Genomic DNA, 23,424 nt, shown 5'->3' with positions numbered 1-23,424 from the left:
CATCTGCCTCCATGCCCACATCTGCATCTGTGCCCATATCTGCATACATGCCCACAACTGCACCCACAGCCGCATCTGCATCAGTGCCCACATCTGCATCTGTGCCCACAACTGCATCTGCAGCCACATCTGCAGCCACGGCCACCTCTGCATCCGCAGCCCGGGGTGGTCCTGGACCCCAGCCGGCCGGCATCCCGTCCCCATCCCCGTGACACGGGGCAGCCGCAGCCGGCGAGGGGCTGGGATGCAGCCGCACGCTGCCGGGGCCGGGTACAATCCTGCACCCCGCTGGCTGCGGCAGAGAGGGGTGAGCAGCGTGGCCCGGCCAGCCCTGTCCTCATGGCCCTGGGCTCAAGGCGACGTTCGGCAGGAGGAGGAGGAAGAGGAGGAGGAGGAGGAGGCCACAGCGCAGAGGCTGAGCGTGCCCAAGCGGAGAATCCCCTCGCTACATCGCCGTCCCCCACGCTCTGCCGGGGAAACGGCAGCTTATCTGCCCCAGCTCCCTCCTCCTGCCCCAGCCCCCCCATTCCTGCCCCAGCTCCCCGGGATGGGGCAAGAGGAAGGTGCCACCTCTCCACGTGCGATCCCGCACCGGCACCGCAGCGGGTCCGTACCCTGCGCCAGGAGCTCCCCGCTTGCCAGGGGGGGCTCATTTAGTCACACCGGGATATAAACGGCAGCACTTAACCCCCCCGAAAGCAAAGGGCACCCTCCGCTCCGTTTCCGCACGAGCCGGTGGAGGAACCCCTGTGCCGAGCAGCCGTGGGCACCGGAGCAGCGGCACCCACTTGCCACGCGGTGCCGGCAGCCGGTGCCGGATCAGATCCCGCCATCCGCCACCGCAAACGGCTGCACCTTGACTGGGCAAGGGTCTGTGCGGTGGAGGGGGGCCGAGCTCCCACGCTCCCCGGCCACGACGGGGAGGAGGCGAAGCCACGCCTGGTAACGACGGCTGATTTAAACGGAGAGATGAAATTACCAACAACACCGATGCGAGGGTGTAAATATAGCGGGCGAAGAGAAGGGGTGAGAGTGGGGAAGAGCAAAGTCATCTGTGCATAAATTGCAGAGTTTTATCTTGACAGTCACTCGGGGAGATGGCTAAAGGCTGCGGAGGGCATTTTTTATCCTATATTGAAATTATGAATCACGGCGTAATTACACAAAATGGATCTCGCGCTCTGGTGACACAGAAGTTTCAATCAGAGAAGTTGCATGAGTTAGTGAATTTTAATATCAAGAGACCTTAATGAGAGCACATTCAAACCGGGGAGGGGGGAAGGCAGAGACGGGAGGCAGGTTCGCGGCAAATCCCTGCGCACGCCTGGGCTGCTCGGCAGCTCGGATCCGGCCTCGTCCCCCCTGGACCTGGCCTCGCCTGCAGGATGCGGCCACAGCACTCGCATTTCCCCGGCAGAATTGGCAGGAAAAGCACAAAGCAGCACCCAAACCTGCCAGCCTCAAGAGCAGCCGGGAGCTGCCCGTCCCTCCAGCCGGGAACGCCGGCCGGGGGTGCCCAGCACACAGCTTGCCGGCCACCTGGATACTTTGTCCTTCAGCAGACCAAAAGAAAGCAATTTACAGTTTTTCAGCTGAGAAGAGACAGCTACTCCCCTGCAGGGCAATTTATGTAATTAGTATTAGCTGAGGCCATGCAAGGTCGTCGCCTGCTCCAGCCGAGGGCCCTGCCGGTGCTGCCAGAAGCCTGCCTGCGGACGGGCCTCGCGCCGGTGCCGTGAAGGTGCTGCATCGGCCCTGCTGCCCGTGGCAGCTCCGGCATTAGCCACGCAGCCGCTGTGCAGCTGCCCTGCATCCGCCGTGCGTACAGCGTGCTTCTGCTGTGCATCTGCCCTGCATCCCCTGTGCATCCACTGTGCTTCTGCTGTGCAACCCCACACAACCACCCTGCATCCGCTGCGCATCCACCCTGCATCTGCTGTGCATCCGCTGCGCATCCACCCTGCATCTGCTGTGCATCCACCAACTATCCTCTGTGCATCCAGCGTGCTTCTGCCGTGCATCCACCCTGCATCCGCCGTGAATCCGCCATGTGTCCGCTGTGCAACCCCGCACATCCACTGTGCATCCACCACGCATCCGCCCCGCATCTATCGAGCATCCACCCGGCATCCACCCTGCATCCGCGGCACATCCATCACACGTCACAGCCCCGCGGAGAGCGACGCGAACCGCTGCAGAGGACTTGGATCTGCTCTAACTCCCCTCCTTGGCACACTCCATCTGTGCGGAGGGGCCCCGATACGGCTCTACCCCGGCACACCCCGTTCCCACGGGGGGTACGGCAAAAGGCACCCCAAAGCGGAGAAGGCAGCATGGGGGGACGACAGCGTGGCAATCGGTGGCTTTGCCTCGCCGGTGCTGCCGGGACAGCTGCGGAGGAGGAGGTGCCGCTGGCCGAGGTGATGCTCCGGCAGAGCCCCGCAGCCACCGCAGCCCATTTGCCGGCACCCTCCTGCTCCGCCGGCAGGCGCCGAACGCTGCTCCGCCGCGGTGCTGCACCGGCGCAGGCAGGTGCCGAGCAGAGCTCTCCGGCTGGCCGTGGCTGCTGCAGAGGATGGGTAAAACCCGTGGAGGGGGATTGGGCCCGCAGCCCTTGTGAAAATGAGTTCCTCACCCAATTTAAACCAAACGGCTGGGATTGGGCATAAAGGGCAGCGATGCGCGGTGGAGCCATCTGTATTCCTCAGCCGAATAGCCGGGATCCCCGCGCAGTGGGCAGCTGCGGGACCCGGCATCCTGGGCTGCCCCTTCCCACCGGAGCGGTCCCGGAGTTGGACAAACCCTCGCCAAGGCGGCTGCTGGGGGGGTTGCCCCATTTGCACCCCAACCCGCCGCGGGGTACGTCCCTCCTCACCCTCAAGGCAGCAGCAAACCTCCCTCCCCGGGTGACGGAGCCCCCCCCCCGGCGTGGCCGCACGCCGCGTCCTGCTTCCTCTGCACTTTCCTTTTCTGCAAGCATCATCTCCCTGCTCGCCTGGTTTTTGCAGGCGTCATTCGCCAGGTGCTTTTCAGGGTCACCGCTTTTGCAGCCTTGCTGGGACACGTGCAGCAGCCTTGCCCAGAACCCAGCAGGATGCGGCCCCCTCTGCCAAGCCGGAGCCCCCCCCCGCAGTCCCCGGTGCTGTGCCGCTCCATCGCCGAGCCGGCAGGACTGCTCCAGGTGGATGCGGCCACAGGAGCAGGGAGAGCAGGAGATGTCCTGCCTGTGCGGCACAGCCCGGCCTGGCTCCCCACCGCGGAGGTTTGGGGCTTGGGGGCCAGAGTGGGGTCCCCAGTTCTCCCCAGTCCTCCTTGGTGTGGGACTGGTGGCACGGAGGATTGCGAAGGCAGGGCCGCGCCAGCCAAATGCAGTGCACCGGAGCCACAGCCACCATCACGTTCAGAGCAGAGACCACGATTCAGTACTGATTTCCACCAAAAAAAAAAAAAAAAAAAAAAAAAAAAAATAAAATAAACCAAACCAAAGGGAAGGGAAAGCAAAAGCAAAGCGAAAAGAGGAAAAAGAAAAGAAAAAAGAAAAGAAAGGAAAAGGAAAACAAAAGGAAAAGAAAAGAGAAAAGCGAAGAGCTGTCCCCACCTGTCCCCTGCCCGGTGCTGCCAGCGGGACAAGCCGCCGATCGCCTTTCCCATCGCTGCCTTCACCGAGGGCAGATTTAGGAGCAGAGCAAACACAACGCCTCGGCGATTTATGGACCGGCTGCAAACGCCCGGGGATGCTCTCGGTATCACCGGGTGTGTAAGGGCCGGCGGCACACGGCTCCCACCTGCCGCGGCAGCGGCGCAGCCCCCGCGCAGTGCCGGAGCTGCGGGCACGGGGGTCCCACGGGCACTGCCCTGCCCCGGCAGCCCCCCCGGCACAGCCAGCTGCACGGCCCCAGCTCAGAGCCCTGCACGCCAGGGCATTGCCAGGATCCAGATCCGGCCCCGGCACCGCGGCGAAACCACGACGCGCCAACACAAGAGCCTCAGAGAGGAGAACGGGGCCAAATCCGGCCCCAGCACCGCAGGAGGCTTTGCCGGCGCCATGAACCGGGTCCGCGCGGCTTTTCCCGGAGCACCAAACCGCTTGCGGAGACCGGGGATGAGGCGGCTGCGGCTCAGCAGCTTTGCCTCGGCTCGCAGCCCTTCGGCGAGATCCGCGCCCCACGGGCATCGCCAACCCCTCCCGCGCCAGCACCCCGCCGGCGTGCCGCAGCCCCCCGGCCCCCACGCCGCCGAGCATCCCCTACCTCTCGCTGCAGCACCAGCTCCTTGGTGAAGTGCGTGGCCTCCTCGCTGAAGGGCTCGCCCTCCTGGACCAGCCCCGGCAGGTTCCTGGCTCCCCGGGGACACTCGATGCCTGCGGGAGGAAGAGGAGGAAGAGGAGAGTGAGGCGCTTGGAGGAAGCCAGTGGGCGACCGCGTGCCGTTGCTGGGGACGTCACCTGAAAAAAATGTTTTGGGGAGGAAAGGGGCCACCGGAGCCCAGGTGGGACGTGACCGGCTCCTGGGACACGGGAGGGTCCACGTGCTGGCAATTCCCTGGCACTGGGGCAGGGAGAGCCTGGGAGAGCCCTGGGGCCAGCAGGGATGGGGATATGGGGATGAGCAGGGAAAAGAGCCAGAAGGGATGGGGACATGGGGACGAGCAGGGAAAGAACCAGAAGGGATGGGGACACAGGGACAAGCTTCCCTGGGGAGGGCTCCCTGCTCCGTCCCAGGCTGGGGGCAGGGAGGACCCCCTGTCCCTGTCCCTGTCCCCAAACCACCCACCCTGCCAGAGGAGCTGCCTCGCCTGGGTCTCTCCCTGCTGCAGCCGGCCTCGCCAGGGGTTTTTGGGGACCCCAGGGTGCAGGTGGGGTGCGACACCCCCCCCCGCGCCATGCCACGGGGAGCCCCAGGCTCCTCGGACCGTGCAGAAACCATTAACCCCCACCGTGGTACAGACCCTGCAGCAACGGAGGCACCAGCTGCGCAAAATCCCCCCCATGCAAGGTGCCCCCGTGCAATGTCCCCGGCAGAGCAGCGCCGCACCGCACCACGGGGAGCTGCCGCGGGGGGACCTGGCAGGACCCCGAGCTGCTTTAGCAGCCGTGCATGGTTCCGGGCTGCTCTTATTAACCGTACTAGCCGCCTGTGCCGATAACTCTGACCGAGAGCCCCTGATAAGCAGGTATTAATTCTGCCGTATCATTACAGCCACGGAGGCAGGTCAAGGCCCAGCCCTCCCCCCAGCCCTGTAAAACATGACTAAAAATTAAAACACTTAAAAAAAAACAGGAGGGAAGGAGGCTGAGCACTGTGGTGGTCACACTGGACCACAGCCAGACCCCCACGTCCGGACCCCCTCTCTCTCTGACTCAGTTTCCCCACCTGCAAACCGGGATAACCACCCCAGGCTCCCCTTTGGCAAAGTGCTGCCAGCACCGGCGGTGGCACAGATTATTAAACTGGGAAGTCCTGCATTATTAATTTTATTTTACATAATTCGTTATTAATGAAGTGCCGGGAATTACACTGAGCGGCTGCCTGAGCGCTCGGTCTGTGACGGAGCAGCAATTCTCACGTCTCGGCGAGGGAGGTGGGAGGGAAAACTCACCGCGAGGCTCAGCCCGGCGCTCGCGGCACAGCTGATGGCAAAGGGAATCGGGGACCTCGCCGGCCCTGCCATCAACCGGGGACGCTGCAGCCGGGCTCCCCACCGGCCGCGTGCTGATGAGGATGAGGATGGCAGCCCTGACCTTGCCAGGGAGCCCGCGGGGACAGCGGCTGCCGAGCACTTTGTGGGTGACCCCAGCATACACATTACCGGTGGCTGAGGGGTTTCTGAGGTCCGGCGGCATGCGGACCCCCGGCTGTGCCAGGGACCCGGGGGCTGCTTTGGGCACCGGGGTGCTTGGAGCAGTGGCACTCACCGGCTTGCCAGAACGGCAGCACAGCTCGGTGCCCACCGGGTCAGCACCCGCAGAGGTGGCAGGGATAAAATGCTGCCCTGCTCCGGCCGGGAACACCCACAGTCACTCCAGGAAAGCTTGTGGTGATGTCCGCACCGCCGGCATCTCACCGCACCGCTGGCACCGCACCACCAGCATCACACGGGGCCGCAGCACCAAACCCGGGAAGGGAGACCAGGCTTTCGCTTAAGCAATTAAATAATAATTTCCGAAGTGCTGGTTTCGCACATTACTGCAGTGCTGAGTTGTCCTCCAGCAGTGCCCAACGCAGGTGGAGGGAACCCCATGCCCCCCCCTCCCCAAACCCCCCGAGATGGGGAACTGGGGCAGGCTCACCACTTGGCATAGGCACGGAGGATGAGGAGCACTCGGTGAAATCACGGCTCCCTGCCTGACAATTCAGCTCACAATTAAAACGGGTGATTTGCATCACTTGAAATAAAACCCCTGCACTGGGGGCAGTGGCAGGGGGTGGGGGGGCTATAGGGGAGGGAGGCTGCGGGACCCCCGGCTCGCCCTGAGGCTCTCCCCACTGCATCGCTCCTGGGAGAGGCACGGCCACCCCAGCTGGGACTTTCGGGGTCCCCAACCCTGCTGTGGGGTTCAGCAGGGTCCCCAGCCCTGCTTCAGTGCATTGGGATGCTGCCCCGCTGCCCCCCCGACCCCGGCTCTGCCCCAGTTCCCGCGGGACCCCACCGAGGTGGTCCCACTGCAGCCTGGCTGGGGGTGCAGAAGCCAGGCTGCAATCCAGGAGGACATGTCCCTGTCCCCATCCCTGTCCCCATCCCCATCACGTCCCCATCCCCATCCCTGTCCCTGTTGTACTCCCAAGCCTGTCGCATTCCAATCCTCATCCCAATCCCCATCCCTGTCCCATCCCTGTCCCTGTCCCCCCCACCCAAACCCGCCCCCTGCTGCCTCCCGCTATCGCCATCACTGCCACTACAGAGCCCAGTGCTGGTGTCAGGCAAAAAACCCTTTTCTCCTCCTTTTCCACCTCCCCTCCTCCGCACTGTCTCCGAGGGAAGCAAAACATTTCCAGGGAATCTGGCAGGAGTTTTGCTGCTGTGACAGGGCAGGCAGCTGCCAGCCCCCAGCCCTGCCTGCATCCCACCCAGCCAGGTCCCCCCTGGGTGAGGGGACTCCAGGGTCCCTGCCCGTGCCCCTGCCCCCAGCCTCGGTGGCATTGACATCCTCTGCCCCGAAAAAATGGGGCAGGAAAGGAAGATTTCTGGAAAAGTGGCAAAAAGTGGGACGGGGAGAGCGGGCAATCCAGGGAGCTTCGTTAACGAGCTGGAAACCGGCAGCCTGGTAACGAACCGTGCTGTGACCGGAGAGCTGGGAGGCTGCCCCCACCCACGACCACCCCAGGAGCACCCAGACCCTCCCGTGGTGCAGCCGGGGGGACCCCAGGCAGGTCCCTAGGGAGAGGGGACCCCCCTCCAGCCCGGGGGCTGCAGGCAGGGGAGGGGGGGACAGGCTTTTGGTGGCAGCCCCCCGGCTCCTGGACCCCAAACTGGCCCAGCACCGGCTGCACCGTGCTGAGAGACGGATCCCAGTTGTGAGTGGGAGGAAGGAGCAGAGAGAGGTATCCCTTCCTCCTCCCGGCACGCTGGCCAGGCGGGCACGGCTCCGGCACGGCGCCGCCAGTGCTGCGGCGAGGCCACGGCACGCATCCCAGCCACGGCACGGATCCCGTGCAAACGCGCTGCCGGCGTCTCCGGCAAGGAGCATCCTCCAGCGCCACGCCGGGAGGATGGAAATGAGGAGCCAGAGCTGCCAAGAGCGTGTCTTCCCTTCCTCCTCCTCTTCCTCCTCCTCCGCGGAGAGAGCAGGGGCTGGGGGAAGGGAGCCGCCGCAAGGGCTTATGCACCACGACGGCAATTTTGTTCTAAAGAAAATAATTTGAAGAAATAGCTGAGGAAGTGTCCAAGTCCTTAAATAAAATAAAAAAGCAAAGCACAGTGTTTTTACAGCGTGGTGAAGGGCTGCCGGCCCCGGGGGTGCCGGCACACAAATACTCCGACCTGGGACAGATTGCGCAGCGGCTCAGGATGCCACCCCGGATCCTCTCTCTGCCTCTGACACCTCCTAAACCCACACGAGCGAAGCCTGCTTTTGGAAAAGGAAAACCTAAAAAGGATGGGATGAGTGTGCTCAGCCCCAGAAACACGCCGGCTGCCGTACGGCAAGGGGAGGGGGCCGCTGGCACTCACTGGGAGCTAAGCAAGCCCAGCAAAGTTACCAAGCACTTTAAAAAAAAAATAACTAAACCCAAAGCCGCGGGTCTGCTGCTCTTCCTGGGAAGCTGTAATGTATTAACCTGCGCAGATGAGGGATGCGGTTTAAAATGCTGCAGCGTGCGGCTGCCACCGCTCCCCCCCTGGGGTCTCAAAAGAACTCCGCTACAAATCACTTTTGCTGAACGCTTTTGTCGAGCAGCGAGACCAGGAGGAAGCGGCTGCCGGGGCTCCGGAGGATGCTCCGACCCTGGCCCCATCCCTGCAGGGATGGAGGTCGAGGGCTGGGGGCAAGCATTCCACAGCATCCTGGGGCATCCTGGGGCATCCCAGGGCTTCCTGCAGCATCCTGGGGCATTCCGGGGTATCCCCCAGCCAGGGATATATATATATATATATATATGTATATATATATACATGAGAGCACTGATTGTCCATGGATAAACCGCAGGGGAGGACGGAGGGGCCAGGCCTCCCTGGCACAGACACGAAGCTGCTAATAAACATTTAATCTCACTGGCTTCACAGCCTCACCGGGTAACCCCAGAAGCCAGGGGCAATCACCGCGCATGGCACGGCACAGCACCAGCACGGCCCCCCTCTCCCCTCCCTCGAGGAACTCATAAAAAAAACCTCTCTCAAATTTCTGCAAGGAAAATCTCCCAGATTTACCACTGACTTCCCATCACCCCCGGAGCGGGGGTTTTTCCAGCCCTGATTTCTGGGCCCTGAACAGCTTTTTTCTCCCTTTGCTGTGCCATAACCGCGACCGGCACGGTGAGACGGGGAGCAGGCATGGCACCACGCGAGGTTTGCCTGTCCGGGAGCGCTTGTGCCGGTGCTGAATGCCAAAGACTGATCTCTGGGAGGATTTACGGACTTTGGGATAAATAGAGGAGGCGAGCCGAAGGGAGGAGAGGAGCCGGGCGGTAGCATCAGTCACCAGAACAAAGCCACCCGATAACTGCGGCCAGCACACTGGAGCGAGACCTGAATGCCGAGGACCCGCACCAGATCCCGGCGGCCATGCCGTGGCCGGCAGCCGGCAGGATGCGAGTCGCTGCCGCGGCACCGGACCCCGAGCGGGCGGCCCAAAATCTTCGGGCCCGATCCTGCCGTTGCGACCGGCAGCACCGGGCAGGACGATGCTGCCCGTCCCCAGGGGAGCCCAGCTGGGGGCCGGCGGTGATGCCGGGGGGGGGGCTGCCGCTGCCGTCCCCTCCTTCCCCGGCCGCCGGCAGGCATCCGTTGCCTCTTCCCGCGGGCAGCATCCCCGGCGCTGGCAGGCACGCGGCCGGCCTCCGAGTCGTGATGGCAACTTGGCTGCTGCCGCAGAGCCCGTGTGGGAGCGCAGCGTATTTTTAACACTAGTCCCTACCGAAATAGAGGCTGTCGGGAACAGGGAAACAGACGGCACCGGGGAGGCGGGAGGTGGCCGGGCGCTGCCGAACCGCGCCGGCTCCTGCTAAGGCAGCCCGGAGCGGGGGGCTGCCGAGGGACCCCCCGCCCGCGGCCCCGGCGGAGGGGTGCAGCAGCCGGCGGCGATGCTCTGCTCATGGCAGCCCCGTGCACCCAGGGGCTGGGACGGAGGGACTTACGGCATTTGGGGTCACCGCACCCTGACACCGTACCGGCACTATTTAGGGACAACGTGTCCCGACACTGCATCTGCGTCATTTGGGGTCACCGCATCCCGACACTGCACATCCGCATCCCCCGCCGGCGGGGATCCTCTGCCCCACGGCCACGCAGCATTGCCCGGAGACCCGAGCAGACCCCCACATCTCCGGGACGTGCCCCCACGGGGAGAAGGGCCTCCCCAATGGTGCCACCCTGCTGTCTCCTGCAGTGGGACAAACCAGGCTGCTGTGACACCGTCCTCGTCGAGCTCAGCCGTGACGGATGGTACCGGCCCTGGGGACCGAGAGGCATCGCTGCCTGCACAGCATCCTCTCTGCCACCAGCAGCAGGCGGGGAGGAGAACACCCCTGGCATGCCCGGCTGCTCCCATGGGACTGAACCCGGCTCCGGCGGCAGCCTGGGCGGTCAGCGAGGCTGCAACCCCACTGCAAGCAGCCGGGCTGAGAAAATGAGGCAAAACAAAAAAATCACGTTAAAAATACATTGGTTCCCAAAAGCCGAGGCATCACAGGATAACTCAGGCTGGAAAGGTCTCTCACCCACTGTGGGGTGGGCTGCGGGGTAGGGGCACTGACTGGAGCGGGCACAACCTCAGGGGGCTGCAGCTATGCCCTGCAACTCAGGCAGAAATGTCGTTTTCACCTCCTTTTCCCCCAAAAGCAGATATATGCCCCGACTCGGCACCCCGGGGCTGCACGACTTCTCATGGCATCCCCTCCTCATGGGCTGCCGGACACGGGCAGCCCCTTCCCACGGCGGCGGCCGATCTCGCCTCCTCACCCCCAGCTGCCGAAGCGGCGGTGAGTTACAGCCGCTCCCCAGGGAGATGCTCGTATACGCCGATATACATCAGCCTCCTCGCAGGCACACACAGATAAATGCCATTATCTCCAGCCCCACCTCATAAATACGCAGCTCCGCTATCTCCTCTGCAAGATTTAGGGGCACCCAACCCCTGGGGCCACGTGGAACCCATACCCCAACAGCGCCGGGGGTGCAGCATGGCCCCCCCTCGCCCCTCGCTCTCCCCCGGGGCCAGATTCTGCTAACGCTGCCACCGGCCCCCGCACCAAGAAGGCGTCAGGCTGCAGAGTCTCGCCGGGAAAGCAGAACCCGGGATTAAATTAGCGCCTCTCTATTTGCACATATTTATAGCACTCAAACGTATATATTTTAGCTGGAAAGACGGGATGAGGCTCCCTTGAGAGCATCCCTGAAGTCACATTTACAAGGGACCTGTCTTCTCTTTATGATGCTCATTTGCATTTGATATATATAAAAAAAAGGAAGGCATTGATGAAATGCAGATATTTATCATATTTCTGGTTCTAAGCGATGGGCGATGGCACCGCGCAGAGCAGGCAGGGGGGGGCTGGGGAGCACCAGCCAAGCGCCGCACTGGCCGCCGCGGTGCTGCTCTGTTCGGGATCACCAAGAGCAGCTCCCGGGAACAGCACCAGCTGGAAGAACCAGAAAAAAAGTAGGAAAAAATCGAAGAGCGTGTGTGTGTACAGAGGGTACAACCTTGCCCAGCCCTGAAGCCCAAACCAGGCTCGCTGCCACCAGCCACCGCTGCCCCGCAGCTCGCCGTGCCATGGACCCACCGCTACCTCCCAGCATCCGCCCGCATTATTTTATATGATGCAATTTGGCAATTAATCAATTAGCTGAGGAGCAACGTCCCTGCGGGGCGCAGCGCAGGATCCCCCCCCCCCCAGCAGGTCCCCACCTGCCCCACAAAACCAAGCGAGCCAAGGGACCGTGGGACGATGCGCCCGGGGAGGACGAAATGTGCCGGCGAGGCAAGATGCTGTGGGGGGACGAAGGTGCCTCATCCACGCTGGGACCCCCCACGCTGGGACCCCCCCCACGCTGGGACCCCCTGCGCTGTCACGGGCCCGCACCAGCACTTGCAGTGGGTGTCCCAGGGTGGGTGCAGAGCCGGGGGGGATGCCGAGGGTGGGGTGGGAGCCCTCAGCCCCCTGGGACACGGGTACTGCATCAGAGTTAATGGTGGATGGGGAGCTGGGGGGACCCAAGAGGCCACCCCAAAATCCAGTTGCTGGGAGCGAGCAGAGGCTGGGAGGCGGTTTGGAGGCTTGGGGCATGTGCTGGCAGCCCCATGGAGGATGATGGCCTCATCCACAGAGCAGGGACCCCCCCCCGGAGCAGGACCACAGAGCAGGGACCCCCCCCAGAGCAGGACCATAGAGCAGGGACCCCCCCCTAGAGCAGGGACCCCCATGGAGCAGGACCACGGAGCGGGGCTCAACCAGATGCAGGCTCCACCGTGGCAGGACTGGGACCCCCCCCCCGGTGTGCTGACGCTCAGAGGTGGGGGACAACCCGGCTGCTCTGCCTGTAAGCTCAGCTTGGTGCATGCGGGGTCCCCCCCAGCAGGACCCCCCTCTTCTCCCCTCTCCTCTCACCACCGTTTTGCCCTCCTGGTGCAGCCAGCAGTTCACCGCAGTGACCCCCCCGCCACCGAAAACTGAGGTCTGGGGAGTCCCAGAGCCCCCCCAGCCGCCTAACCTTTCATTAGCTGTTTCACTGAATAATTGATCAGGGCTGCGTGGGGCTCATTAGAGGTAGAGCTGCTTCAATAACCAAGTTTGCCTTACTCAGGGTAAAAGTTTAATTTTCCAGCGCCGTGAGCTGGGAGAGGTGCCAGCCCCGCCGTCCCGCTCCCCGGCAGCTCCCGCGGGCACGGTGGAGGGCACGGCACACCGGTACACACCGGCAGCTCCCCCGCCGCTTTCCGGAGAGCCACGGGGGTGGCCGAGGATGTGGGCTGGATCCCGAAAGCGCCCGTCTGTGCCAGCCACCGGGCTGGCGTGCCGCGGCGGTGCGCGGCATGCCGGCCCTGTCGCCAAAGGGCTTCGCCCAGGTGGGCACCCACCGTCCTTGCCGCGGTGTGCGAGTCCCTCTGCCCACACCACCCGGCACGGCGTGCCAGGGCAGCCGGGAAAGGTGGCAGCAGGGTCTGGGAAGTTATTCAAATTGCCAGCATGATCAACACTCCAATTAATAGATGAAAGGGAAAGGGAAAACACAGCAGGCAGGGCAAAACCATGAGGTGCTGGCTCCCAGCGAGGAGAGCCGGGGAATTCGGCACCATTCCCACGCCATCCCTACCCTCACCGGTTCCCACCGCGCCGTTGCCGCCAGGTTTCCACTCCGGCAGGGTGCAATGCCAGCCCTGCCCTGCCTGCACAGCCCTGCCTGCACAGCCCTGCCTGCACAGCCCTCCTGGGCTCAGGGCTACGCCAAAACCTCCATCCCCGGTGACCACACACCCCAGGGGAAGGGGCCACCCCGACCCCCCCGGGGCTGCACCCGCAGGATGCCAGGCTCTTGCTTCGAGGTTTGCCACCAGCCGGAGCAACTGGGGGCGAATCACCCGGCCTGCCCGGCCGAGGAGGGGACGGGGCTGATGCACCGAGCTCGCCAGCATCGGCCACGCCGGCTGCCGGCACTGCCGTCAGGATGAAGGGAGGAATCCAGCCAATTCCCAGGAATACCCACACTGGCAGATGTGCGGGGTCTGCAGTGGGGGAAGACAGAAGGGGCGCGTCATCTTCTATGCTAATTGGCATGTTACCTGCCTTTTTAGCCTGTAATTAATGTCTACAGCTTGATTAGAGAGCCTCAGCTGGGGAAGGTCTCCCTGGAGAAAAGCTGGGGGAAAGCAGGAGCTGCGTACTCCCCCAGTGCTAAGGGGACCAGGACAATTTGCTCCAGCACCCGAGAAGTGTCTCCAGCAGCACCATTAGCCCACCTCAGCACGCCACAGCAGTGGGATGTGCAAATCAGGGTGGTCCTGTGCAATGCAGCATGCTCCTGAGCAATGCAAGATGATCCTATGAACACAGGATGGTCCTGTGGAACGTGGGATGATCCTGTGCAGTGCAGGATGCTCCTGTGCAATACAAGATGACCCTGTGCAACATGGGATGCTCCTGTGCAACATGGGATGCTCCTGTGTGATGCACGATACTCCCGTGCAACGCAGGATGCTCCTGTGCGATGCAGGACACCCCAGGAGATGCAGAGGCTGCTGCAAAGGCATGCAGCTGCATTTCCTGGAGGGCTGCGGCTGCCCACGGGCACACTGGTCCCACGGCACCAGACACCCCAAAATCTTCGCTCTGGGGCACGGCCCAAGCTTTGCAACAGGCGATGATCGGCCTACTCGTTATTTCTAACGCTCTAATTGAGCTGTCTGGCGAAGGGCAGCGCGGAGGTGGCAAAGGAGGTGGCCGGGGTGACTCAGACCATCGGTGCCCGCTGCACCCCACGGGCACCCTGGCTGCGGCAGGTCCCCAGTCGCTCCAAGGACCCCCAACAGCTCTGGAGACCCCTGGGGCCACCCGAGGCAGCCTGGGCTGGGGGAGTTATTCACCACTTTGGGAACTTTTCGGAGCAAAATCAGCCCCCGGGGAGCGGGCGACAGCCAGTCGGTCTCCACAGCAACGGGGATTAAATATAACTTGCAGCGAGCGCGCTCCCCCCGGAGCCATCCATTTCCAGGCCGCCCCAGCGCCCTCCCCCCCCCCCCCCCTTTAATTTAAAAATTAGCCGACTAAGCGGAAAGGCCGAGCCAGAGCCTCCCCAACTCACCGTGAGCCGCCGTGAACTGCCGTCACCGGCAGGGACGGGTGTATTTAACCGTCGGTCCCTGGAGAGGGACAGCGGGAATCTGTTCATCCCACCATGGGAAGGGGATTAATCGCTGCCGATCCCGTGGAGGTCCCGTGGGACCTGGGGTGCACATCCCCAGCCGGAGCATCGGCCGTGGGCATCTTGCCGGTGAGGAAGAGGATGGGGCACACCGGGCCGCTGCCATGAGCACCGGGAACGGTGACTGCTCCTTCCCCACTCCCATGAAATGGCCACTCAACCACCGGGAGCGAAGCAAATCCCACCCCAGCCACAGCCAAACGCAGGACCCGAAATTGGGGAGAGCATCTCCGAGCGTGCCAGCGGGACCCAGGGACGATGCCGGACCTGCCGGGACGGTGCTCTGCCACCAGCTCCTCTCGCAGGGAGCATTCGGAGGAGCCGGCAAGATTTCCATGTACAAAACACGGCCGAACCCAGCGGCAGCCTTCTAAACCAGAAATATTTAAATATATCTAAATTCCTCCTCCCAAGCACGTGGGAGTTTTATCGCTTCTTAAAATTTTAATGTCTCAGTCGCAGGCAAGGGGGAGTCTCGTTTCCCTGTCTTTTGCAGCTGACTTTAAGAATGGTTAATTATAAATAAGACTGTGTGACTATTTATATGCACAAGCACGCGGAGAAGGACAGGTTTAGGACACACTTCCCACACGGCAGGAGCCAGCCTGGAGCGGGGCTGGGGATGCTCGTGCTCCGGCCGACCATGGGGATGGGCTGTCCTCGGGTGAGAGCATCACTCTGGGAAGGTTTGGTCACTGGAGGGTGATGGTGACGGTCACCGGTGGGACTGGGGGTCCCTGGCCAGGCTGGCCGCGTCCTACAGACCATGAGGAGCAGGCAGATGGACCGAGTGGTCCGCCGGCACCCGGAGCTCAGGCAGACTGGGGACAGGCAGGGATCTGCACCTTTGGGTGCAATGGGAAAGGGCTCTGGGGCGCAAGGGGCTAGGGTTTACTCGCCAGAGAGGGCGGGGGACGAGGGGGGACTGTGGTGTCATTCCCGGTCACCCTGGGTCAGCGGTTTGAGCCGTGCTCCCGGAGCATCACCGGGACCTGGCGCGGTCCTTCACGCTCCCCAAAGACCTCGGCGCTCCCCAGCCTGGGTGCCGGTGGCCCTGGGGGACGGCGAAGGGCAGGTCCGGGGTGAGCGGGCACAGGCAGCGCGGGCAGGTAGCCGTTCCTGTGCCGCACGCTGGTTTTGCCAGCGCAGGCGCCGATCCCCGTCTCCGGGAACAAAGGGACGGACAAAGACTTCCAGACTCCATCCCGGCCCCCACGCTCCCCCCCAGGATAAATATTCCTTTGGTGGGAGCGGTGAGAGCTGCTGCTTACGGAAACCTCGGTGTTTTTATCCCCATATAAGATCTATTTATATGCTTATTGAATTTTTCATAACCAAGTTGTGAACGATCGGCGTTCAGGGTCATCCTTTATACACGGTTATTGCCATAGAAACGGGAGTGAGATGAGCCGCCCCACATCCTCTCCCATCGAGGGATCCGGCAGCACCGGCGGAGGCTCCGCGAGCCGCCGCTCTCACCGGCAACGGGCTTCCCCATCCCGGCGCTCTGCCGGAGGACACCCTGGCACAGGTCCCTGCCTGCCCGTCCCGGTGCCAGCCTAGAAGGTGGCACCTTCAAACACCCAATGCTCCTGCCACGCTCTGCTCCGAGGTGAAGACTTGGCTGAATTACACACCGCAAGTGGGATTGGTTTAGCGGGGGGAATTCTTCAGCTTTTGTAGGACCTCCCAAAACAACCGCTGTGTGCACGGAGGGGTGCGCACCCTCCTCCCGGTGCACGGGCAAGCCCCTGGGGTGAAGCACCCGGAGCGCCCGCTGGCACCTCCATCAGCCGAGCCGCTCACGCTCGTCCCCGTTCCCGGGGTCCCGCTCCCACAGCCCCGCTCCTGGGGTTTGCCGCCTGCTCCCCAGTTTTGGTGGAGGAGAGCATCCTTCCCAGACCCCGCTGGGGTGCGGGGAGAGCGCAGGAGTGGCACCAACAGCCCCCGGCAGTATCTGAACCCTCTGGTCATCTCCAATTAGTGCTCCCCAGCTCAGTTAACCCCCTCCAAGGACCACCCCCCCGCCCCGGTCAAGCCAGGCACCGGCAGGGGCCCGATCCTGCACCCGGCCGGAGGTGGCGTGGGCTCACCTGCGAGCAGGAAGGTGATGAGGCAGGTTTCCTTTGGCATGAAAAGCTTCAGCCGGGAGCCGCTGAAGACGTATTCCACCACGGCCTCGGAGCGGCCGGCGCGCTGCAGGAAGGGCAGGAACTGCTTCGCCTTCTGGGTGTCCTGGGAGAGGGAGAAATGGCGGGGTGTGTGTTAGGATGGGGGGTGCGGTGTGCCAGGGGCATCCACCGTCCCCCCTCGATGTGTGGGGACCCGCCAGCACCCCGAAGTCCCTTGGCGGGGGGGGGCAGCGGCCGCTCCTTGCCGCGGGCTCGGTGCCCACATCGGCCTCGCCTGCCCCGTGCCGGCTGGGAAGGGATGCAGGATGCGGGCAAGGATCCGACCTCTCCCAGGTCGGGATGGACCGCGCACCCCACGCCTGCACCCACGGCCCCGGGGCACAAGCTCCGACTGCTCCAGCGCAGGGACGGCTGCCCTGGGTGCAGGCAGGAGCAGGCAGGAGCAGGCAGGCCGGATCCTGCCCCATCCCTCCTCTCCATAACGGAGCAGCCCATGACTCCCCTTTCCCGGGAAACCCCCTCCACACACCGCCCGCTCCCTTCCCAGCAGCAAGTCGCTGCGTATAAATTCAGGCATCAATTCAGGCACGTTCGTTAATGAAAACTTAATGAGCTGCCAAGTAGCTCGGGAGGCCGGGGCTGGTGAGGGGGGGTGTCGGGGTCCCCCGGCGCAGAGCGGTGCGTGCCTCCCCGCGCGCCCAGCCAGCGGCACCGCCGCCAGCATCGCCGTCTCTGCAAGGGACCGGTGCAGCACCTACGAGCCGGCAGAACCAACGCCGAGCACCGGCCCGCTGCCACCATCGGCCAAACGGGCCGAAACCCCTCTGCACGGCGCAGCCGGGGAACCGCAGACCCCAGCGGCCATCTCGGCCCACCGGTGCGGCGGACGGCTTCGGCATCTCCGCATGCCGCCTGTCCTGGAGGCAAGAGGCTCCGTGTTGCAAGCTCGCAATTTATTTACCCAAGGAAGGAAGGCAAAAAAAAAAAAAAAAAAAAAAGGCAGCTCCCAAAATAAAAGGCAGCCAGGTGGCTTTTTATCTCGCTCCGGCCTTAATTTAGAAAAACGAGCTGCAGAGGAGAGAAGGGAGCGTGCCACGGCCAGAACCAGGCACCTCTCGGTGCGACCTGGAGCCGGCTCTCCCGAGCAGGGATGGAGGCAGGAGCTGGTCCGTGGCCGGGGCCGGAGCAGGGCTTAATAACTTTTATTAAACGCAACCCGCCGGCGACGGAAAGGCAGCGGCGTGGGGAGGGAAGGGGCTCAGGCGGGGAAGGCAGGCGAGCGGAGGCGGCTGTAAATCTCTGGAGCAGAGGCTGGGAGCCAGGGCGGGAGGGGGAAGGCGCTGGCATCTGCTGGCAGAGGAGACGGAGCTGCTTCCAGAGCAGGCTGTAAGATGGCAGCGGCGGAAGAGGCAAATCCCCGTGCCCCTCCGGGGATGGGGGAGCAGCGGCACAAACACCGGGAGCTGAAGGAGCAGGAGGCACGAAGCTCTGCCTGCAGCTCTGCCTGCAGCTCTGCCCACACCTCCGGCAGGTATCGGTTCGGTGCCGGCAGCACGAGCAGCTGGCAGAACGGCGAGAGCAAGGGGGCCGGTGTTTGTGCATATCCCCATTTTAACCCGCTTCGGTGCAGCGAGGGGCTGCTCGCTCGCTCACGCGCGTGACCCGAAGCCGCCGGTTGCGTGGAGCCGGCCCGTGCTGCGGTGGCCCCGGGTGCTGCCGGTCTGCAACCTGGAGCCGCTCCACGCATCAAGCGGGCGCCGATCTCAGCGGTCCCCAAGTGCCAGGGCTGCTGTCCTCCGGCTTCGGCATGGGAAAGGACACCGTCACCTGCCACGCCGGTGCTTCAGCATCTTTCTCCCGGCGCCCGGGGGATGCCGCGAGGCTCGGGGGCGGCAGCGTGCCCACCCAGCGGCACGACCTCCAGCAGCACCTTCGTGCTGACGTCCCGGCTCCCTCCGCTGCAGGAACCCACCCCGTCCAGCCATGAAGGGGTCCCAGGCAAAGCTGACCCCCCCCTCCAACCCCAGCCGGGGCATGGCTGGCAGATGAAGACCCCCCAAAATTCTGCCGCATCGCTCCCTGCCACGCTTGGTGCCGGATCGCTCGCCGCCACGTGCACAAAACACGCCCAGGGAGGTTTTTTTAGCAGATGTGCAGTCAAGAAGTTAATACAACACATGTAAGTGCAATCTGCACGCAAAGAAAAACCACATTACCCGACGTTAACCACTTAGGTCTAACATATGCAAATCTAAAATGGGAGCCGCTAATGAAGGCTACTAATTAGTGGTAATCTCTATACAGTCACGATTTGATTAGCTGACGGGAAAAAAAAAAAAAAGAGCTGCAGGAAGGAGCCCACCGTGGGGTGGGCTTCCCTGCTCCGGCCCAAAAGTGGGTGATCGGGGAACCCCCCCAACTCCCCGGCTGCCCCGAGCGGGTGGTGGAGGCAGGGAGGAAGAGCTCGGTGCCGAAGATCGGCCCTGCGAGCCGGCTGCCATCAGCATTGAAAGGAGGCGGCGGCACTTGAACGTGCTGGAGAATGACCTTAAAAATCCACCGGGATTTGCACAACACAAAGCAGCTCTTCCGCAAGAGGGGCAGAGACGTGCCAGCACCCACCGGTACTGTGGAATAATAAGTGGAGAGCGGCGATTCCTGCACGGCGAGGTGTGCCGGCAGGCTGCCACGGGGGGGACGGATTTCCACTCGGTCCCCGACATCCCTCTTAGGGCAGGTTTATTTGGGTATTTGGGCATTAAGGCAGAGGGGAGCCATGCTGCTGGGAGGATGCTCTGGGTTGCTTCGTGCCTTTCTTGCTGCCTTGCCTGCCAAAGCGCCCTTGCTCCTGGGTGTGGGCAATGCCAAATCCACCACGCAGGTGGGCACACAGGTCTCCTGCTCACCGCGGGTGCCAGGAAAAGCTGGACGTGATGCAGGCGCTGAGGGTCTGACCCCTTGGACCCTCCCCGAAATGGGCACGGCCTCGCAGCCACCACCGGGGCTGACCCAGACCCCACAGGGTGTTTGGTGGCCGCCCCGTGGCACATGGCAAGGGGACGGTGCCCACCGAAACAGAGACCGCGGGAGCAGAGAGAGGCCAGGCTCAGACGCCGGTCTGCAGCGTTTAACGCTGGGGATACGGGACGCCCAAGTGCATCCTTCACCCCCACCGAGGCGTTTCCCCTCCTGCCGTCCTCCTCTGACGGCAGCACCGACACTCACCGTGCGCATCCCAGGTCTGCCGCCACGGAGTCGGTCTTGTCCCTGTCCCTGTCCCCGTGCAGACCTCACAGAAGCTCCTGCATCTCTTCCCAGCAGCGGCGAGCGCCGCGCTGCAGCCCCATCCCGAGCCCAGCCAGTTGGGTTCCCCTGGGATGGCACGTGCCCGGCATTGCCCGCCAAGGGGCAGGGGGCTTGCGGTGCCGAGAAGCCGGCGGGATGGGGATGGAGCGGGGCGAGCAGATGGTGACGGAGGGGATGGCTGTGCCGGCACCGGGAGCGATTTCTGGGAGTGAATTTTGGGGAGTGCTCGGAGCGGCTCTGGCTCCCCGGCACAGGTCTGAGCCGCCGTGCCAGCCCGGCACAGGCGTGTGTGACCGCACGGCCGGTGGCCTTAGGGACGGGTGGCTGCTGGTGCAGAGAGCTCGCAGCCGCCCAGGCAAGTCGGCGGTGCCGCTGCGTCCAGCTTTTGGCTTCGTGCTGAAGGACACGCACAGACGTCCTTCACCGCCGGGGCCGGCTCCCGCTCCTGCTCCAGGGCTTCTGCGGTGGGAGGAATGAGCCGAGCATCCCACGCCGCAGTCCCCAGCTCTGGGAGGGATCCAGCGGGTGCCTCGGGGACAGCCGGACACGGGCGTTGTGGATCGGAGGGGATGGAGACGAGGAGCTCCCGGACCTGCTTCCCCTGGATCTGCTCTCCAGGGCCACTCTCCACGCTTCTCTGGCTCGGCATGGGACAGCAAAGTCCCAACTGCCCCAGGAGCAGCCTCGATGGGCAAACAGCCCCCAACCCGCACCGATCCCGCTGCAGGAGCCGGCCCGGCGGCCTCCGGAGGGGCCACGGCACCGGGAGCGCGGCAGAGCGCCGGCTCCACGGTGGGTGCGTGCAGGAGTGGGTGCCAGGTCGGGATGCTCCCAGCTTGCCCGGTGTATCCCGTCGAGGGGACGTCATCGGACGTGCCTGCACAGGGACATGGTGACAGAGGCTCTCGGATCTGCTGGATGCGGGGGAGCGCTCGCCGGCGGCTGGGAGGCTTCACCGGATAAATTCAGCCGGGGAAGAGAAGTGGGGGATCTCCACTGAGCTGGCGTCTCCCCTTCCCCATCCTGGCTGTGCCGAGCCTTGGCTCCCACCTTCTGCGTTGGCAGGATTTGTCCCCTGGCACCGAGCTGGCAGCTCAGGCTGCTCTCACTGTCCCTGGGAAGAAAGAGGCACTTCCCACCCGCCCTACTTCATCCGACCACCTCTGGGGATGCAACCCCCCCGGGCACCCCCATCTCACGCCTTTTTGGGGCTCCCCCCTTCGCAACAGACCGGGGCGTCCCATGGGGTGCTGCCGGCTCTGCTCCCTGCCTGCACCTCCCGCCCAGGTGGTATCACCCCCGTTGCTATTATTTTAACATTGCCAGTGTTTAATTAGCTGGGAATTGAAGGAAAATTATGCATTAATACAGCAAGGAAAAAAAAAAAATCATCCTAACTCCACTTTTATGTGAAGCTCTGCCAATTATGCAAAATTATTCAAGGACTTTTCACAAGGACAGGAGGCTTTCCGGCGGCCGGGCTGCCGTGCGTTTGCCTGTGCTCTCGTGCCGGAGAGCACGCTAATGGGAGAAGCGAGCTAACGTGGATTTGTATTGCTGCTGCACTTCCCTCTTTGCTTTTTCTCTATTTTTGGGGGGCGGATTTTTCTTGCCTGCAGCATCGCAGGTCTATGAGAAGGGAGGCTGCTTGCCTTTGCAGCTCCCAGCAGGCAGGGAATGCCTTCCTGTGGGCAGGGCGAGGATGGGGATGGGACTGGGGAGAGCTTGGGGTGTTGGAGAGGAGCAGGATGCTCCTGGGACACCAGGGCAGCAGCCATCGGATGGCCTGAACCATGGGAAAGTGGCATTTCCCAGCAGGAGCTAGGGCAGGAGGACAGGAGGCTGCGCCGGAGCTGGGAAAAGCGGGCTGAATCCTGTGTTTGAGCTAATTCCCTGACTTCTGCATCCTGGTCGCCAAGCCAGCTGGGATGCTTGGGAACGAGGAAGCAGGGTAAGGCAAAGCTGGGGACTGGCAGCTCGACTGGGTGGGGACAGAGATGATGACTCAGGGACAAGGACACAGTGATGGTGCCGTGCCGGTGGACAGCACAGGTTGACATCCATGGGCAGGGGATGCGCCAAAGCCACCCCATGGGATGCACCAGCACGGGTCAGGGTCGGGGACCGAGGTGTGGGTGGCACTGAGGGTCCCGTGTCCGCCCTGTCACTGCAATCTGAAAGGCGAAACAGCCCCAAAGCCCGTGTTTTCCCAACGCCGTTTCCCCACGGAGTGCCACGGCAAGGGGAGATGCCACGCGGGGGAAGGCTGACAGGCACAGCTGGGCAAAATTGCAGGAGCATCGGGTGCGGAAGATCCCAGGGACAGGGACATCTCCAGCGGCCCAGGGACCCAGGGCAATGCCACACGAGCCACTCCATCGCCGGTGCCCCCTTCCCAGAGTGACATGGAGCTCAGCAGCAATGCCGCTCGCTCTCTGCCGGGCAAACCGGTGCTGCAGCTGGCAGCGTGCAGGGGCACTGAGCCCTCCGCCTCGGATCCTGCCCGGCTGCGGAGCGGGAAAGCTGCTGTTCCTCATCCTGCCATTCCTCGTGCCCGGCCCCAGCTGAAACCACTGCATGGGTCCTGTGCAATGGCACAGCACCGGTCCTGGACACCCCGCCGCAGCACCCGGTGCCGACGGTGCCTGGACAGGCACCCACATCCCGGGGCGCTGGGGCTGAGCGCTGCTGTTCCACGCATTGCACCAAGCGGGTTTGGCAGCGGCACGGGGGCTGCGGGGCCATGGCTGCGAGGGAATGGATGGACACCGTGCCACGCCACGCACAGCCACCTCTGCCCGGTGGCTCACTGCCCCTGCATCGCCGGCAAGTCCTGCTCTTGGGGTCACCGGCACCCCAATTTCCCCAGCCCTGCCTGGCTCGTGCCTCCCGTCTCGGCGCAGCACCGGACGGACTCCAGTTTGGTGCCGGGGAGCCAGGACCGATGGGTGGGAGAAAGAGCAGAGCCCGGGGAATCATGACGCCCACCCTCCCGCCGTGCCGAACGCCATGGGACCCAGGGAATGGGTGCTTGCCGATCTTGGCGCGTGCCCGGGCAGCGGGAGGAGCGCGCTGACGCTAATTCACACGGAATTATTTTGGCAGTGGTAAAGCACCCGCTGTCAGCTCGGCGCACGCCCGCATTCATCACGCCGCACAACTGCTGACACGCGGCTAACTAAGGCCGGGATCAATTTACAGAAAACTATTAAAGATTAAAAAAGATTAACAAATCTTCATAAAAGCCGTGATGTATTAGCCTAATTTTGTTTGCGGGGGCCCTCCCTCTCCCATCCGGCTCCAACCCTTTTGCTCGCTGCCCTGATTGAGTTACGGGGGCTCCTAACGATCCCGGCGGCAGCACGGCCCCGGCGCGAGGACCCTGCCGGGAGTGGGGCCGGGGGGGCTCGGC

The 23,424-nt window shown here is 63.5% G+C and overlaps 1 protein-coding gene across 1 annotated transcript in view; it reads right to left on the bottom strand.

The window, feature by feature from the left end:
- SND1 (staphylococcal nuclease and tudor domain containing 1) overlaps positions 1-23,424 on the bottom strand; it is a 130,938-nt gene that overhangs the window by 25,891 nt on the left and 81,623 nt on the right. The window contains exons 15-16 of the mRNA XM_030014964.1: positions 16,668-16,809; positions 4,251-4,360 (exon numbers count right to left, since the gene is read on the bottom strand). Coding sequence (XP_029870824.1) covers positions 4,251-4,360; positions 16,668-16,809 — 252 coding nt within the window. The remainder of the gene's footprint in view (positions 1-4,250; positions 4,361-16,667; positions 16,810-23,424) is intronic.

The sequence above is a fragment of the Aquila chrysaetos genome, chromosome 5 (genome assembly GCF_900496995.4).
Source record: "Aquila chrysaetos chrysaetos chromosome 5, bAquChr1.4, whole genome shotgun sequence".
Lineage (NCBI taxonomy): Eukaryota > Metazoa > Chordata > Aves > Accipitriformes > Accipitridae > Aquila > Aquila chrysaetos.
The sequence above is the reverse complement of the archived record's forward strand: the minus strand, read 5'-3'. Positions and strand labels throughout refer to the sequence as shown.